At 33.6% G+C, this 16,078-nt stretch overlaps 3 protein-coding genes and 1 long non-coding RNA gene across 7 annotated transcripts in view; 3 read left to right on the forward strand and 1 right to left on the reverse strand.

The window, feature by feature from the left end:
- LOC135134087 (nephrin-like) overlaps positions 1-2,848 on the forward strand; it is a 494,536-nt gene extending 491,688 nt beyond the window's left edge. Inside the window, exon 11 of one of the 2 annotated variants that reach the window (XM_064062687.1) lies at positions 2,536-2,848. In XM_064062687.1, coding sequence (XP_063918757.1) covers positions 2,536-2,711 — 176 coding nt within the window. In that variant the 3' untranslated portion in view covers positions 2,712-2,848. Of the gene's footprint in view, positions 1-1,117; positions 1,391-2,535 lie in introns of those variants that run through there. The other variant, XM_064062688.1, reaches the window with a different exon arrangement.
- Positions 2,849-11,065: 8,217 nt separating this feature from the next.
- Positions 11,066-13,388, reverse strand: LOC135134488 (uncharacterized). 3 transcript variants are annotated; one of them, XR_010281322.1, is made up of 6 exons: positions 13,102-13,388; positions 12,705-12,992; positions 12,449-12,649; positions 11,967-12,393; positions 11,468-11,886; positions 11,066-11,409 (listed from the first exon to the last, which is right to left on the reverse strand). It is a non-coding gene; the product is annotated as an uncharacterized LOC135134488 (long non-coding RNA). The 3 variants fall into 3 exon arrangements; XR_010281321.1 differs by having other exon boundaries at positions 12,705-13,388; XR_010281323.1 differs by having other exon boundaries at positions 11,967-12,404; positions 12,705-13,388.
- A 949-nt stretch (positions 13,389-14,337) lies between these two features.
- On the forward strand, positions 14,338-15,118 carry LOC135134099 (NADH dehydrogenase [ubiquinone] 1 alpha subcomplex subunit 8). Its single transcript, XM_064062704.1, has 3 exons — positions 14,338-14,531; positions 14,583-14,758; positions 14,810-15,118. The coding sequence occupies exons 1-3, from the start codon at positions 14,403-14,405 to the stop codon at positions 15,030-15,032; spliced, it is 528 nt and encodes a 175-aa protein (XP_063918774.1). The 5' UTR covers positions 14,338-14,402; the 3' UTR covers positions 15,033-15,118.
- Positions 15,119-15,623: 505 nt separating this feature from the next.
- Positions 15,624-16,064, forward strand: LOC135134101 (neuropeptide SIFamide). Its single transcript, XM_064062708.1, has 2 exons — positions 15,624-15,823; positions 15,877-16,064. Exons 1-2 carry the CDS (start codon positions 15,685-15,687, stop codon positions 15,963-15,965), a joined length of 228 nt encoding a protein of 75 aa, XP_063918778.1. The 5' UTR covers positions 15,624-15,684; the 3' UTR covers positions 15,966-16,064.
- Positions 16,065-16,078: the final 14 nt, after the last annotated feature.

Raw genomic sequence — 16,078 nt, forward strand, 5'->3', positions numbered from 1 at the left:
TTTTTTTAATAGCTCTTAAAATAAGACCGATTCTGGCAAATGACATACCCTCTAAAAAAAGAGAGGGTGGTTGGGCGGGGTTAGTACTTGCTAAAGTAAGACCGATTTTGGCAAATGACATACAGAGTGTTAAAAAATCTTCAAACATCGATATTTCAATTTTTCAAATAGAACCTCCTGTATTTTATTTTTGCACTTTATTATATTTTTTGCCCGCGTGTTTCTTAAAAAATTTTTAAAATCGCAATAAGTGGCAACTTTAAATATAGAAATAACTAAACAAAAAAGAACGAGACAGAATAAAACACAAAATAAGGTACAAGGTGTTCTATTTGAAAAAACTGAAATATATCACAACCTTCATTTATCTGTTCACAAAAGTTTGCACACAAATTTTAAAAATATCGTTACTGCGTTTTTTTTTTTGTGAAATCTATTGCTACAAAATTCAAAGAAATTGGAACGTGGCAACGTCGCAGCAGAATTTCAAAAATAATCTGTGCTAATAAAGCCTAAACAGAGTCAACTATGTAAAGATGTGTAAGGTGGTTTATGGTCCTCAAAGCACCATACAACTTTGATCTTTTTTTTTCTATTTCTAACGATAATAATTAATAATCAAGTTAAAGAAGTAAATTAGACAGCAGAACGTTTTTTTTTTGCAATAAAAAGCACAGAAAGAAAAAATTCTAAGACTCAAAGACTTACAGTCTGCAACCTAAATTTTAACAAAAAGCAACATAAACGAAGTTTCAAAAACTCGAGAGCTGTGAACCGAAAACGATTAAATGTGTGAAGCGTAGACATTAATAAGCTCGCCAGATTATGTAAAGAAACATACACGGTATAGATGGCTAAATATACATACGAAGACGGACAAAAAAGCCTTCAAAAAATTTCTCCAAACTTTTTTATTATTAAAATACACCAGTCTGGATATAATCGGGAAAAACTTTGCATCGAATTTACTGAAGTATGTTTTCATTAACTTTAAAATATAATCATACAACACAAAAATTCAGTATGGTAAACAAAACACCTAATACATTCTTAAACATTATCCATTTTATTGACAATTTCTTCTACATTATTCTGATAAACTCTACTCATATTTCAGAGATTCAGCTCCACCACACTCAGGCTCGAAAATACACGTAGCAAGTCAGCAAAATCAAGTTAGGTTAAGTTCTGCCCTCAAATACCACCAAACCGCAAGAATTGTGACATAATCTTTGGTACTCCCGTACGATAGTAACTCATCAAGACAACACGAAAAATAATTTTCTAACACTATAACTTTCTCTTGCTTTTGAGTTTTGTAAAATAAGAATGTTGCACATAGTATATTTAGTAATAACGTTTCAACCCATTTGTACTTCTGTCTAGAAAATGGAACCTATTGTAAATTTTAATTTGATTAATGTATTTAGAAAAAATAAACTTCTCAAGAAAAAATACAATCAAAGAAATACAGTTATAAATACCTTATCCGACTATTAATCTTGAAATAAGTTTCTCATTCACCTAGACGAAACACCCTGTGTTTAATTTCCCACTTTAAACAATTCATTTTCAAAATTTTAAAATGGAAATTATACAGGAAAATCAATAAATTTAGCGTATACACTAAAATAAGTTCTATCAAAATATGGCAAGGGACTTTGGGAATAATACTTTACTTAGCTGAAAAGTAATCTTCCACCATCAGACGTAGCGAAATACAAACTGGTAATAAAGTAAACATGTAATATATTAAATCCGATGCTTGAACATAACGACAAAGGCCGAAATCATAATATGCCAATCTACCTTCCTGCGACAATACGACATCGATTTTTATGCGCAGCAGCTTTATTACTTTGTCATATGCAGTTCAAAATTTACAAAGTATCTTGTCACGTAGATTAAAACATTCTTTCAGACCAATAAAACTTCTCTAAATTCCGAAAACAATTAATTACAAACATACTCGTATATAAATTAACGGTGAGTTCACAACCTAAATGCGTTTCCTAATAGACCCTACAACACAAGAGTGTCAAAAAAACAGATAATGAAAGCGTGGGCTTGCAACAACCCACACGCAAGAAACATTAAATAAATCGAACAAACGTGTTCAGTTTGGAAGGAGAGAAACGTGATTAAAGCTGCCCGACTTCTGCTATTGCTCAGCGAATAAATTAACTATCACGTGGAACAGATCTTTTGATGTATCATTGGTGACACGATGAACACATACATAATCCGACATGTCGTTAAAAGTCGTAAAATATAGTCAATTTCGTTAAACTACTCCTATACAGAGTGAGTCACAAGTAATAATGAGTAATTTATCAAAAATATTGAACATGGTCTTCTAAAATTTGACATCTATCAGGTTTTGAATGTTCTGATAATACATCTACGAATCCTTTGGAGGTGTATTGTGGGTTGCATTCCCAATTCTATCCAGTTCATTGTTATTCATGAATCACTCTGTATACAGTGTTCATTTCCAATTAACAGTGCAGTAAATTGTACACTTTGTTGTTTCAGAAAGTCTGCTGGATGCATCGATGGTTCCCTACACGATAACGGCTCGACCATCCAGCAAACGAAACTGCGCGACGCAGATGCCAGTGAAGCCCTACCACGTAACATGGGCTCCCATACTGCAGTCGCGAAATTGTGCCACTCAGACCCCACCCCCGCACAAAGAAAGTTCTGTCTAGTCTACCCCAACGACCCCAATCAACAGTCTCGGCACCGGGACCAATACCACCTGTGATATTTGTGAATATCTCATATTTTTAAGCATTGACATTATCAAAACTAAAACTGTTAACGCTGTTATTATTTCATTGTCAATAAAATATCATTACATGTGTACCAAGGAGTTTAATTTACCCGAATGAGAATCTGAGAATTTACCTCTTTCTGTCTAAAGTGTCTGTGACAGCCGACACGCTAAATTCAAATAAGGTAATAACGAAAATTTGTCTGGTCACCCCCACCAACAAATTGATAACGTCATCTCAAAATTTTGCTGGACTGGATAAATCCTATATATGTAGATACTTAATTTCTATTACCGCAAACATTTAATGTTAACTGCACTCAAATTTTTATTCTATTATAAAATACATATGTACATTTGTGTTCCAAAAATATCGTAATGACATTCTACTGCGTCGAAGCGGTTTTTTCAAGCTGCATTTATAGTTGAATAAAGTACTTCCCACATTTTTGAACACACCATAAAAATTCTCCAAGCAAGCAGTTCTGCTTTATCTGTCAATAACTTAGATTTTTCAAGGATTTCCATTCGTTGTATTGTTGGACTCGCTGTCACGTATAGATTTCCAAACCACTGAATAAGTTTGTCCGAAAATGGGTGTTTTATCTGTCCTTCCACTGATAATATAAACTTCCAACCATTGTTAGGTTATAAATGAAACTAAAATGAACCGAATTCAATAGGAAAACTTTCGAAAACTTTTCGTCATCACAATAACTGCATCATTTTAATACAGCAATAGGTTAGCGATATGCATTAATTGTGCTGTTAGGACTGACGAGACATGACAGCAAGAGTGCAATTAATTGAACCATTTATATTCCGGATTTGCTGCTTAGCAGCAAACGTGGACCAGTGCGAGAGTCATAAATTATCCTTATATTTTCCGAAAGGTGCGTGTTAATAGATATAACCTACACCAATTAAAAGGTCATCAAATTCATCCCTCATTTTGTTCCAGCCGCATTGACCGTCACACAATTTTAACCGCATTACAACAAACGGAATGTGAATGTTCCCTAAGCTCCAGCCCTGCCTCCACCCCAGTTTTGACGTATTGTTTGTTAATGCGCTTTGAGAGTTTATCTGATAAATTGCAACAACGGCGTTATAACGTTTTGTTGTGAGAGAAGGGAAAAGTTTAATCAATACTGCGATATAAAGTACAATAAAAGGCAATTAAACTGTCTAATAAAATACTGAAATAGCACAAAAACCGTAGATGTTAGAATAAATATCCATTCATGAAAATTTCAGGAAAGCCATGTTTAATTTAATCGGCTTTGATAAACGTTTTATTTGAGCAATATGTTCGAGTGCGATGTTTTATTTTTGTATTTGGAAAATTGACTGCATTCAATTTTCGTACTTCCGGTTTGAAAATTTAGTGGAGCTGTAAAATGTAAAATGCAGATCGGTTCTTCGGCTGAATTTGTGAGATAATACGAATATTGCAATTTAATCTTCAATTAAAATATAAAAAGTAAGTACATAAACAGCTCTATACAGCCACAAAATAAAGAAAATACAAAATAGTTTGATACAAATAATCGATTTTTATTTTCAACTAGTATGCATTTGACTGTTTGAAATTAATAGTCCATATTTTAATTACTTTAATAAAAGCGTTTTTCATTTACGTAAATTCATTTGAAATATATAGTCTTAAATTTGGTGTAAAATTTTATATGTTTCACCTAAACTTTTCCACTCTAAGCGTTCTCACGTGTTTACACAACTTAGCTAGTTCTTTTTTAAAAATTTTCCAAAAAAAAACAAAAATCTGACATATAGAGTTCATCGTGCTGATTCCAAAAACGTAGCGTGTTTATGCTCTCGGGGCACGATTAAAAATTTTCGAGTTGAAAATCAATTTTAGAAAAATTCAAAAAATTGCATTATTTTAATGAGTTTTGAAAAAATGGAAGGAGCTATCGAAGAAATAAGGCCGAAACTGTAAGAGGTCAAAATTCATAGGAAGATATCTTTCGTTAAATTTCGAAAATTGTCGAAAATTGGCCGAAATTTTTATAGGGTGGAGAGGTTTGAAAAATTTTGTTTTTGAAAAATTTGCCAAAACAAACAAAAAATTCTGACATGGAAGCAGATTCCAAAAACAGCGTGTTATGATTTCAGGGAAAGATTAAAAATTTTTGTTTGAAAATAAATTTTTTTAAATCCAAAAATTTGCAAGATTTTAGTGAGCAATTTTGAAAAAAATAAAAGGAGCTATCGAGAGGCCGAAACTCACGTCTGGAAGTAGAAGTTTTTATTTTTATCGGGTGGCTGTCCTCTCCAGGGGTAAATGAATGTAAAATATGTACTAAAACGAAGATATTTTTACTTCTCAGGCAATAATTAAAGAAAATTTTGTAAAAAATCATTTTAGTTGAAAGTGTATTTTTTTTTTGCTTATCGAGCGTAAACCAAGGAAGTATTATAATAGAGTTATCCGAAGAATGGATACTTTTATGGTGTCTCGACGTTTTATGATTCCTAGAGTATAAAAAGTAGGTGGCCCATTTCTGCCTGGCCTCTGTGCTGTTCTTCTAAACTACTGAGCGATTGTGGTAAGATTTTAGATGTATATTAGGAATATCGTAAAATGTTAACCAAAATTTGTTATCATAACCCCAAAATTTTAAATAAAGTGTGATAACCCAAACATCCCGCCCACGGCTGTAATCCCGCCCAAAAATTCAAATTTCGCCTTAGCTGTGATCGTCTAACAAAATGGAACCCTACGTTGTGTTTTTGAAAAATGGTGGGATGTGTTCAGATGCAAATGGTGGACCCCAAGGTTGGAAAAGTACCGCTAAATAAAACACAAAATTTATGGAGGACACAAAATTATTTATTCCTCCACTAAAAAAAAAATAGAAAAAAAAAGCTGCGACTAAGTTGTGTCGGGTGAGGACACCCCTTAATGCTCAGCTCCAAAAAAAACTTTGCATGCATTTTAAATGAAACCAAATTAAACGTTCTGAATCAATGCAAATATTTGAATATCACAAATAAAATTATGGTAGTCAACAAGAGCACAATAAAAAATACCCATAGCACAAACGGAATATGGGGCTCCGGTTGTGGCTGTTCTCCGCCACGACGGTGATTTTATCTATCGCAGGCTCACCGCAAAGCATATCTCTACTACGGACGTGCAGGCCGTTACGGTCGCAAACTGGCAGTCGGGTCCCGGCTATCACGAAGCGAACAGCGTTACGTCATTTCGACCGCCCCTGAATTCTGTTCAAATCTACATCTTTTATACAGCTCGACTAGGAACCGCGCCCTTCGCTTCAGCCACGTATTTCGGTGTTATTTACCTCAATTCCATTTTAAGTGTTCAATTTCTTATAACTCTGATATTAACGACAACTGAACAAGTGTTAAAGTTTCAAAAGAGCAATTAACAACATTTAAATTCCGCATACAATCTTGTGAAATTTTAAACGACAAATAATTCTTATTTCTTATTTGAGATTAAGATTGGACATCAGATAAGTTATATGATGGAAACATTCATCAACAAAATATTTACAAACAAAAAAAACTAGCAAACAAAGATCTGATGTGAAATAAACATGTGCAAATAAAAATATTACGTGAGATGAAAACTGTAGAGCATGAAAGTTTACATTCAATTTAAATTATACAACCAAGAAAATTACTGAAGTTAAAACTGTGAGATATAGAAAGTTGCAAAACCAACAAAATTACATGAGCTTAATATTTGCCATACTTTATCAACGATTCAAACAAAGAATTTATATTATGTTACATTATGCCATAATCCAAGTGATTGGTTCCTTAAAATAATTAACTTTGAGAGTGTGTCGTGAACTGGTTACCCCAACAAAACACATAATAAATAAACACAAAAAGATCCAGTCATCGTTGCGAGGAAAAAGCGTCTCGGTGATGTAAATTTTATCGTTGCGAGGAAATACCTCGATGATGTAATCAATCTTTAACGTTGCGAGGAAATACCTCGATGATGTAATGATGACAACGACGTTAATAACGATGATAACTGCCTAAGGGAAGAAATTATTTTAACCCCCCGCCAGTTCGCGATATAATGAATTTTGTTAATTTAACTGCCGTAAATGAAGTATTATTAGTAGAGAGCGGAAAATATGCAGCAAAATTTTGTGAAATATGATCATATGATATGCATCAAATTTATGCAAATATGCAATAACTTTCTTAATATATGCAGAAATATGCAATTGCATATGCTCCAAAAATTAAAAGAAGCGTAATAACCGAACTAAATTTATTTACAAATTGCAAAAACACCTTACCTTTTATTACAAAAAATACATAAATCATATTGCAAAGTGTTTAATTAGATCTCACTGACAAATAAATGCCATTTTTTAAGATAATATTCTTATACTAAAAAATAAATATAGGTAAACAGAACGAATTAAAAAATAGTAGTAATCGACTATTTAATTACTATTTTGGTAACAATTTATTTTTAAATATTTTTCGAAATATTCTAACAAAAATTTTTCCGGTGATTCTAAAGTATGTATGTATTTGTAAATAGAAAAACTGCGTACTGCGTCCACAGATGTAAAAATACTTATCGGATTAGAGCAGGCACAACAAAACACAGTTCCTTCTTGAAGAATAAGTTCAGGAAAAGGTTCAATTCGTAAATTAATTTGAGTTATCTACATATTGACACACATCTCTATGGCTTTAAATACTTAAATGCAAACTCACGATGAAAAATAATAGGATAACGTCCCTTCGACTACCATAAAACATACCATTAATACATTTAAGTAACGAACAAAAATATTGAAATGAACGGTATTTCCAAAATTAATTAGGACCCGAATTTACCTGGAAGGATGGCTTAACACCTAGTGGTTCCTCCAAACTACCATAAAACCCAAACCTTTCCCAGCTATTTGAAGCTCAGGACAATATTTGCAATATGATTCATGAAATTTCGTCTTTCTAGAAAAACGCCGATCGAATGGCAATTTTTTTTTTCAGAGTAGCACAAAAATTGATAAAAATGCAAAATATGCACCCGTTACGTGAAATATGCAGCAGAAGGCAAATATATGCAAATATGCAATTTTTTTATAGTTGTATTCATTTTTAATTAGCATGATTCATTCACATATTAAATATCAAGATTTATATGCAAAAAATAACGGATATGCAAATTTCATAAAATCCGCTCTCTAATTATTAGCAATCTTGTGTGAAGAATTAAGAAGTGTTATAATGTAACACTTACGTATTAGCATCCAGAAACTTATTCATAACTTGTAAACAAAGGATGTTATCCTGACTAAGTGAATTTCATGAAATCTCCTAGTAAATGTCTGTCTAAGCAAATCCAATGTCTGTTAAATTGTGTTAGAACCAGTTAACGATTAAAATCCTAACCTGATCGATGAATTTACACACAATAAAACAAATTTACAGCACGTGTAGCGTCGGTCGAAAATCAGCACCTTTTCCAATTTAAAAGCCGCGAGAATTAGCTGCGTGTATTGGAGAAAACTGTGACGTCATCATCACGATTAATTTTCGTTAAACAAATGCTTCCTCCCTTTTATTAACTACCAAACCAACTAATTTAACCTAGCGTCTTTTCCCCATGCACCCACACACACCACCCAAACAACAATCATGACGCGTACAACATGCTTTTCGCCATGCCGCGATCTTGGCTACCACTACCGCCCTCTAACTAACAAGCAGAACTACCAACTACCCCCATGCGCTAACGTGCACATGGTTGCCTATGTTTAACGATTTTTTTTATTGATATTTTTTTCTCAAATTCAAATTATTCAAATGTGATTTTCGGGCAGCTATTAATTAATTTCAGCGCGAAAATTTGATTCAAATTCGGTCACCACAACAGATTAGAACAAATCATTTTGTTGATATGTTTTATGGTACAGTTTTACATTTGTCTTTTATACTACAATTTTCAGCAAGAAACTGGTCATATTATTCATTAAAGAAATTTCTAAAAAACTGGTTGAAGGTTATTTCGACAGAACTTCCCTCGCCCCTGAAATAGAATAAAACAAATTCAGCTTTTTCAAAAACTTATAAAATTTTTTTTTAATGAGAACCATTATAAATTAAAATAAAAATATGTATCTAACGTTAAAGTAAATGTAAAGAAGCGTGCTGGGCATACGTCCCAAATGAGTTTTCCTTTAACAGAATTTTGTGATGACGTCATCAACAATTTTGCAAAGACACATATATCACTTTGGATAGATGCAGTGTAATACTAATACTAATACAGTATTGTATTCCCAAATTTTTGGGAAAACGGAGTGAGCCGTTCCCGATTTAATCAATAAAATAAATAGACTCATTCATTAATTTTTGTGAGTTACCTTGTATAAGAAATTTAAAAACTTTTAATGCAAAATAATAAATCGCAAGTATAGACCCATCATATTTTGCACACTTTGGATAGGATTTTTTCGGCAAAATTTTGAGATGACGTCATCAATTTTTTGGGAGGGGATAAACGAATAAATTTTGCGTAACGATTTACCATGATTACGATAACCTTAAAATATTTACAAGATTCCAGAGCAATCAGTTTTGCAGTTTCAAAGTTACATTGCAAAATATTGTTATTCAGTTTTGAATTTTTTCCAAAAATTCTGGATGTCTAAGAAGAAAATTTTACATGGGTTCACACACTACAAGTGCAGGAGTATGTTATTTTGTAGGAGTAGAATTTAAAAAACTTTTTATTATACATTTTAGAAATGACGTCCTCCCAATGGTGGTGGGGATGATTAACCAAATTTTAGTTAGCATTTAACCATCTACATGATATTCATAATATACATACAAAATATGAAAAAAATCGGTCCAGTAGTTTCAGGCGTTTCAGAGATTACTTGTTTAATAAAAATGGATGCAGACAGCCAGACAGACAGACGGAAACGAGAGACCAGTTTTTTCGTACTCTAGAGGTCATGACACCTTCGCTTATGTTCGGGAAGTAAAAATAAATTTGCATATTGGTCGAAAGTTTCAAAATTCCTGCTCTTTCTAACAAAGACTAACATTAATTACATCAAATAACTGAAAAAGGTAGGTAATTAAAAATAAAATAATTAGCACAAAAGAAACCTATTTTAAAACAAACCGTTTTTTATTTACTAACATAGGTTATATAGGTTAGGTGCGTGCTAATAAGCGAACGTCAAGACATGTATCTACTCCATCATGGGTCACTTTTTTTTCGTACACTGTGACTGGCATTATCTATTTTTTTTTTTAAACTGGATTTGTTTGATTGTACTCCACGAGCGAGGGAATTTCTGTCTGAATCAGGGATGTTATGTAATGAAAATTGTAAGACCATGGTCTGAATTAACTTAATTATAGTGTCCTAATGTCAATTCAGGAAACTGTAGACTTCAATTGGTTAAAACAGTGAGTTCATTTTAACCGGCAATAAAAAGGCATGAAATGAAAACACTTAAGTCTAATATCTTCTTGGGTTGCCATAAATGACACTATAAAGTCGCGTGGAGTCATTAAACTATCCTGAACTGAAAAAGAGAGCCGCAGAACTTAGAAAACAAAATTACGATATCACAAGTGATTCATATTAAAATTAACTTCACAAAGTAGCTGTTACTTTACTTAGTAAGTTATCGCTACAATCAGGGGCGGCTTGTCCCATGAGGCAGGTGAGGCAGTGCCTCACCAATGAATTTTACGCCTTATTAGGATTTTTACTATTTTTTAACGACACATTTCGGTCAATAATTTGTGTCTTTTTTCTAAAATTTTAAAAATAAATATGGAAAATTATATTCTTATTTTTATCTCAGTAGGTACTCGTTGCTCCCTTAATTAAACAGCGCGCTGAAACACTCGACACAACATGTATTTTGTGACGCGAATGAGGCAAACTCGAAGCTTGCCTCTACAGAAGGTATAGAAATCATATCGTTAATAGGCAAGCAACCTGCAATACACTCATAAGCGGTATGAGTTGAAAAAAGACAAAATTGAGGCTAGCCCAGAGATATGGAGAAGGAGAATGAGCTTCCCCATGCGCAGACGAAATCCTTGGTCTAAAATTGAAAGCAGCCATTTTATCAGTTGACTGTTGCCAACATAATCACAAATCACTAACAGAACTTGATATCCCTAGACAATTGCTTCATTATTGGGCGGGAAGTTTAAAATCATTAATTACAATGACCTAATAATAAATCACAACTAAAATATATTTCACCTTAAACGAATAAATAAACATAATTATACTTCAATATATTTATTGATGCGAAAACAGTACTAATTATGTGTACACATGTCTAACAGAAGTGCCTTGAGCAAGACATGAAAGTCTTTTGCTCAAATGAAACATTCTTATTCGCATGTAGGCATTAATTATTTGTTTAATAAGAATATATAAATGGCCTTCATCGATGGCCACCGTCTCGAGTGCGTGGGTCTTCTAAATTAGGAAAAAGAATGCTGGCATGCCGAAAGTTTTAAAAAATTGTTCATCGCTTGGAAGTTTATCGGTGAGTTGCAAAATTTTTCGTATTAACAGTAACAACAAGTCTTCACAACCCCAGCAAAAGGTTTAATAAGCCCACCTAAAATCAAAATTTTGTTAAGACTTAAAAAATAACTATTGTAAGTATTTGATTTTACCCATGTTTTTTTTGTCCAATAATCTGTAAAAGTGTAAGTCACTTCTTCTTGTTTCAATACAAGAAGAAATGCAGTCTGCGCACTTAAACGTCTTCACCACCATTTTGACAACATAGCTACCAATATATGCCACGTTTTCTGCCACTTCACTCAGCCCAATAAACTTAGACGGTCATAGTCATGATCTGCAAGTGCTTCAGTCAAAATATCGAGATCATATTTTTTCAAGACAAACACGTCAACTGATTGTTGAACATTTGTGCTCTTTTGCTTTGGGCCAATGTTAACAGAGAGCAGACAGGTGGTGCAAAGCACTTTACAATTTCCTCCTTCCCTCGTTATGTTTGTAAATAGAAGCAATCTTCTAAGTTTTACAAAATCGTAGAGGAGTAGGGTTATTGTTTCACCCATTTCTCGATCTGAAAACAGAAAAATAAATACAGATTTGTGTAATTCCAGTGCATAAAAAAGTAATACAATTGTTTTTTTAAAAGCTTACCGCACTGAGCAGAAGAAAATTTCTAGATGATCTTGACTACATTTATGTTAGCAAGTCATTCAACCTCTTACTACTAACAAATTCATCAAAAATTCCCATGAACGACGTAGCGGAAATAACAAAGCCCAGAATTGACGTTTTTCGGGGCGTGCACCACAAAGGGCCGCCAGTGACATCCTTCAAATTCAGAAGATACTCACTGGTGTCGATGAGAAATGGACGCCACATTTCTTCATTGTTTTCTCTCAAAGGTGCCTTAAAATTCTTAGCACGTACACTTCGGGAATTGAGAATATCAAATAAAGAATCTATCCTTCTGATGAATTCTATTGTTGTTTCACAACCTTGAAAGTCACTAATACCAAGATCTTTTAAAAATTCAAGTGCATCCGCAACTCTTGCTAAGAGTTTGTGCTGCTAAACTCACCTATAATAGAACTTAATTATTGTCAATAAGGAATATTGTCAGGAAAACAACTTACTTTCATTTTGTTTCCATCACTCCAAATGTGCCTTTTTCAACTTGTTTGCAACATTTAGGAATTCATCATTTTGTAATTCATGTAGTTTCTTTATGTAACGCCAGCTTATCACCTTCCCTCCTGTCAGAACTACTTTTTGAGTTCTTGCTTTTACTTCCACTTGTACTGCTACTGCTTTTTCCATGGTATCTCTGCGCAGCACTAAATAATAATTATTAACAGTAGTAAAAAATTCAATATAATAAAATATTCAAACCTTAATGTCCTCTTTACACCTTGAGGTATAATCGATGGAGACTCTTCTCAAATATCAGCTGAAGTAGCACTCACAGTACTCATTGAAGTTGAAGAAGCTTCTAGACTTTCATCTAAATTCACACTGGGAATTGCGTTCGATTTCAATTGTTTTCACTCATTTACAACAATGAAATCAGTTGTTGTGAAATGATCTGAGCACACCAGCTTATACTTAGTCAGTTTGAAGCTGTCATCTTTTTTCACAACAATCAGCCACTTTTTTAAAAGTTTTCGATCTTTCGGAAACCTAAAATCAGATATAATAAATATTGATCACATAGTATTGCAATAACCAATTGTTATTAATTATAACTATCTACGTATTCGATTTTAATAAGATAATGAAGAAAACTTACTGATGAAAAGATACACCTTCTGAACGAAATCGTTGACAATTTTTACAGTGAGAAACTGTACAAGACATGTTTGTTGTCAATAATAATGTCCTTTAACACTAACAAGCACGTTCACACGTACACTAACGGTAAAACAAATTAAGTAATAATTTTAACTCCAAATTACAACTGGTTCAACAACGTCGTAACCTCGTAGGTAAACAAAACTTTAAGGTTAACTGATAAAATGGCGGCCCCCATAGTGTACCGATGCGCAGAAGTCGAAGCTCATTCTCCTTCTCCATATCTCTGGGCTAGCCTCATTTCCGTGCTTGCAAAAGAGATGCAATATTTGCGCGCGGAGAACGCAAATTACAATGCAGTCTGCATTTGCCGAAGTATTCAAAATTAGGCCGTTGATTGTTTTGCCACAAGTCTGTGTGTGTATAAATTGATTCAAAATTTCGGTAACAGAATTTTGTCTTAAAAGTGCCTACGTTTGCGTGTGTCGCGTTAGTGCTTTGTGCTTGTTATAATTTGATTTCGGTAATCGTTATTTAAGGTTACGAGTAAATCGGAATTTTTCTCTACTAACGTTAAATGACAATAGCAGTTCTGTTTTTTCTACTTTCACGTATGATGATAAATTCTATGTAGTTAAGGAATTAAAACGGCCGGTTCCTGATTTGAGTAAATCGTTAATTGATCTATAAAAAAGTTTAAAATAAATCCAGAGTATTTATGTTTTATATGTTTTTCGTTTTGTTTTTTGTTATAAATCAAATTAGGTTTATTTTATGTTGTATTTGATTTTTTTCGATATGTTTTCTTTAAAGTTTATTTTAATTTTGTTTTTTTTTAAGTTATATTAGTTTTTTCTGACCACGTTTCCCTTTCCTTTTGTCCTGTCATTCCCATCCTTTCCTTACAAGAGTTCCTTACACCTTCACGTTGGTTCTTGGTGGACAGTTAAATGAGTTTACAAATTTGTTTATTTGACTAAGTAGAAAATATTTAAGTAATCTTGATTTATTTATATTTTAGAGCGTATTGTGCTTTGCCTCATCAACTTTTCAAGTCATGAGCCGCCCCTGGCTACAATGCTAATTTATTTATTGTCGACATTTATTCTCTTTTAAATACTCCGGGGCAAAATCATATTAAATCCGGCTCTGTTGAGTTCTGCACCGACTTTAAAAGTTTCACTAGAGGGCGCACTCTCACTTCCACCTCTTTTACAGTTTTCTTTACCACACCTGTCAAAGTTGACGGATAACGATTGACATTGCGCCGTGTCCGAATAAAAACAATTATTCGAAAAAATGACCATAACCAACGACCTTAATTTGCCAACTGAAGAAGAATTATCAGTTCAGGAAATAAACCTTTCCGGCCCGGTCCTCAAGGCAGCGTCTTTTCATTTAGGTCGAGCTTGCTTACATGAAAATAATGTGAGGTTATGTGTTACCTAATCATTCTTAAAAAAATAAACCGATTTGCAGGAGTTCATGCTTTGCAGGGACGAATTGGGCGACCCTCGGGCATGTATTGAGGAAGGCAAAGCGGTGACTAATTGCGCCCTTAATTTTTTCCGCACTGTAAAGAAAACATGCGCTGACGAATTTATGCAATATGCTAACTGCATTGATAAATCTAGCCCCAATCAGCAGTATACACCGTACGTTTTGTAAATTGCAATAATTAATAGTTGACTGGAAGATATTTGTAGATGTCGCAAAACCCAGGCTGTTTTTGATAAGTGCGCTAAGGATGATATGGGGATTGAACGATTGCCATTTGACTATTATGCAAGAGTCCAGGTTCACAAAACGGCAAGACCTAAACCTGACGCTGAAGGACCAGCTGTATATCCAGATGCTACACCTTATCTACCTGAAAGCGCTGAGAAACCACCAGCAAAATATGGTTCACGTTACCTTTTCATGTGGTAATACTGCCATTGTTTAGTCACAACATGTTGATGAATTGTGATGTAGTGACTTGTTAGGTAGTTGTAAATAAATTAAATTAAAAACTAGTTTTTATCAATTTATTTAAGAAACATATTTTTACTGAGCTGCACGGCAAAACAAACGTTTTTTTAAACTTAATTTTCATTGTTAGCAATGCGAATTTTTCCCCGGCGAAATTTCCATGATAAAAATTAACCGCGACAGGTAAATTAGTTGACGAAAAGTGGTGCAGACACGACGCTTAAAAGCTTTACAATATAAATATAAAATACAAGTAATTATCCAAGTTAACTGCAAACAGACACACTAATCAAAATATTGTATTACTATTTCACCTAAAAGTATTATAACTGTATTTGCTATAGAAAGTACACAATATCTCTAAATTAATCCAATAAAGTTCCTCAAAATTGACCACGGCAGCTTCGTAAATAACCGTACACACGTGGGAAATATACTCCCTTATTAGATTTACCGCGCAATAAAAGCCTAAATGGGTATGTAATTCGTTTTAAGCATAATAAGTTCGAACATGCGCCATTTTGCGGTATTAGCCCTATATAAACCGAACGGAATTTTCAAAACAACAGTCTCGAGCTCGCAGTGAAAAAGCAAACACTTGAAGACCAACATGCATTTCTCTTTTGCCAAACTGTTGACCATCTGCACCCTGGCCTTAATTTTGGCTAGCTGGTTGGTTCCATCCGAGGCCACCTACAGAAAACCACCCTTCAACGGCTCCATTTTCGGAAAGCGAGGCGCCACTAGTGGTAAGACATTATAGTAAAGTAAAATTTTCGTTTGAACATTATTTTTATTGAAGAGTATGACAGCACCGGCAAGGCACTATCTGCTATGTGCGAAATCGCCAGCGAAGCCTGCCAAGCTTGGTTTCCAGCACAAGAAAAGTAGGATTGGACGATCACTGCAAGATCATAGACCTCTTATTTATGTATTCATTTTATAACGGCAAAAATGTAGAAAGATAGTCTAATAAAAGCAAGTGGAATATATTGTGGTTTTAA

The sequence above is a fragment of the Zophobas morio genome, unplaced genomic scaffold, assembly GCF_036711695.1.
Source record: "Zophobas morio isolate AGI-343-1 ecotype UQ-CSIRO unplaced genomic scaffold, CSIRO_AGI_Zmor_V1 ptg000023l, whole genome shotgun sequence".
Taxonomy (NCBI): domain Eukaryota; kingdom Metazoa; phylum Arthropoda; class Insecta; order Coleoptera; family Tenebrionidae; genus Zophobas; species Zophobas morio.